General features: G+C 35.3%; 1 protein-coding gene across 1 annotated transcript in view; it reads left to right on the plus strand.

The window, feature by feature from the left end:
• Window positions 1-2500, plus strand: part of LOC143019376 (uncharacterized) — a 41284-nt gene that overhangs the window by 35468 nt on the left and 3316 nt on the right. Inside the window, exon 2 of the mRNA XM_076175013.1 lies at window positions 423-457. Coding sequence (XP_076031128.1) covers window positions 423-457 — 35 coding nt within the window. The remainder of the gene's footprint in view (window positions 1-422; window positions 458-2500) is intronic.

Here is a 2500-nt window from a genome sequence, read left to right on the forward strand (position 1 = left end):
TCACTCTCCTTCACCATATCCTCACGTCCTTTTAAGCCACCTTGTCAGCCCCTCACGACGTTTAACGCCACCTCACGCTCCCTTTACTGCCGTACAAAGCCACCCAGCCCCCTCTCACTATCTCCCGTTCCCTCCACAGTCCTCTTTCTTAACGTGGGGGTCACACACGACTGCATAAAAACGTCTGACGCTTTGTGGTTGGCCACAGAACACAATCATAGAAAACGGTTCGATTTAGTAAAGAAAATGGGAACACGAGAATTTTTTTCGAATATATATATCATAGTTTTATGTTGCAAAGTATTAATATTTTTTGTTTTATTAATATTCATTAATGATTTATGAAATTGTATTTATCTGTTAAATTGTATTCATGTTTATTTTGTGTTTTTAATCGTAATAATGTGGTACCCTCATTTCAGACTACAAAATCGAATGTGCTATAAGCACGAAGCCGGTAAATATAAATTTACCTTAATAATATGTTTATTATTTGAAGAGAAGCGTATTTTAACAATATTCGGGTTATTTGAAAAACGTGGGAAATATTCAAATTTATATGGGAATTGGTTATATTTAGTGTCGTCGATCTACATTCCCCGCCCATACAATAATACCAATTCATCATTTGTCTGATATCAAATGCATTGCAAAAAATCCCATATCTCATATATATATATATATATATACTACAATCTTCTTACAATATCTAAATAATATAACGATGAAATTTAGATTTCATTTAGCTTGAGTTATGAGAAAATTATTTTTTTAAATAAGCTGTATTGGTATCTGTTGACATTGTACAGTTGCCAGTTTATAAATAAATCAACTGAAGTCATTATAACGGCAGTTTAACACCGACACTGAAAAAATATCTCTGTTACTACAATTGAGTGAATAATATCCTCTTTAGTCACGCGGGTAAGACAAAACTAATTGTAGTAATTGTATTAATTGTATGTGAGGTAGAGTACGTACTTGTCTGGGGGTTGAACGACGACGACGGCAATGACGACGACGACGTTGTACTTCTTTTTGGAATTCAAATGTTTCTCCGCAATTCTAACCTCGTTTGTTTTGAGACAACGAGTAAAGTAGTCATTAGGTAAAGGTGTGATTTGTAAATGTGTCTCACAAAGGTGATTATCGTGCTCCAGTATTTCATTTTTAGTGTGAAAAGGAAAACAATCAATTATGAAAATAACGACAAATGTAAGAATGTTGTAGCGAAGTGAATTAGAAAGAAAAGAGACCACTTTAGGTAAGTATTGTTGTTAATAACTTGTAAGTATATATGTAGCTACATATATGTGTATGAATGTATATATGTACATATGTATGTATGTAATAAGCTGTAAGTTGATTTTGTACATTTGAATCGTAAAATCGCGACCACAATGACAAAAATCAACCATTTATACACGGAATGTTTATTAATTAGTATATTTCCTATTTAACTTCCGACGGGAAAAAAAACCGTCATAAATTATTAATAGGCACTTAACAGACACATCTACACATGCACGCACGCGCGCGCACGCGCACACACACACACACACACACACACACACACACACACACACACACACACACACACACATACACAAACACACACACACACACGCACACACATTCACGTGTATGCACACACACACACACATGCACCTACACACACACGTGCACGCACGTACACATACATACACGCACACACACGCACATACACGCACACACACGCACGCACACACACACACACACACATACACGACTCGGTGCCGCAGTGGTAGAGTTCCCGGCTGCCACTACGGCGGTCCGGGTTCGAAATAATTTCAGTATCGCTGCGATGCGAGTCGTTACTCCAACTCTCATGGGCGGGGAGTTGGGTGTGTGTGTGCGTGTAAGGTCATAGCATTACCCACAGATCGGTTATATATGAGCTCTGAGCTCTCTTCCGGGAGGGAAATAGCTGTCGATCATGAGTCCGACACGTGATCCAAGACCATGGTGAATCACACACACACACACACACGCGCGCGCGCGCGCACACACACAAACAAACAAACAAGCAAACACAAACAAACAAAAACAGAGGTGTGATAATCATGAGGGAAATATGTTTGCTGTTTTCGACAAATTTACATTTTGACAGACCAGAAAAGGTGTAAGGTTATTCTAACTTAATACAAATGCGTCCAGAACATTATGTATACATGTACGTTGTGTGTGTTTGTATTTCTTTACATACATATATATATATATATATATATATATATATATAATATATATATATATATATATATATATATATATATATATATATATATATATATATATTTAGAAGCTCTGCCATGGGATTCGAACGCATATATATATATATATATATATATATATATATATATATATATATATATATATATATATAGTAAAATTTTAGAAATGCACAACTACGCGATATTGCAATAGAAAATTAAATATTAATTTTGTAAATTATAATACACTA

Source organism: Oratosquilla oratoria, chromosome 37 (assembly GCF_046742065.1).
Source record: "Oratosquilla oratoria isolate Oo_2021 chromosome 37, ASM4674206v1, whole genome shotgun sequence".
In the NCBI taxonomy this organism is placed as follows: Eukaryota; Metazoa; Arthropoda; class Malacostraca; order Stomatopoda; family Squillidae; genus Oratosquilla; species Oratosquilla oratoria.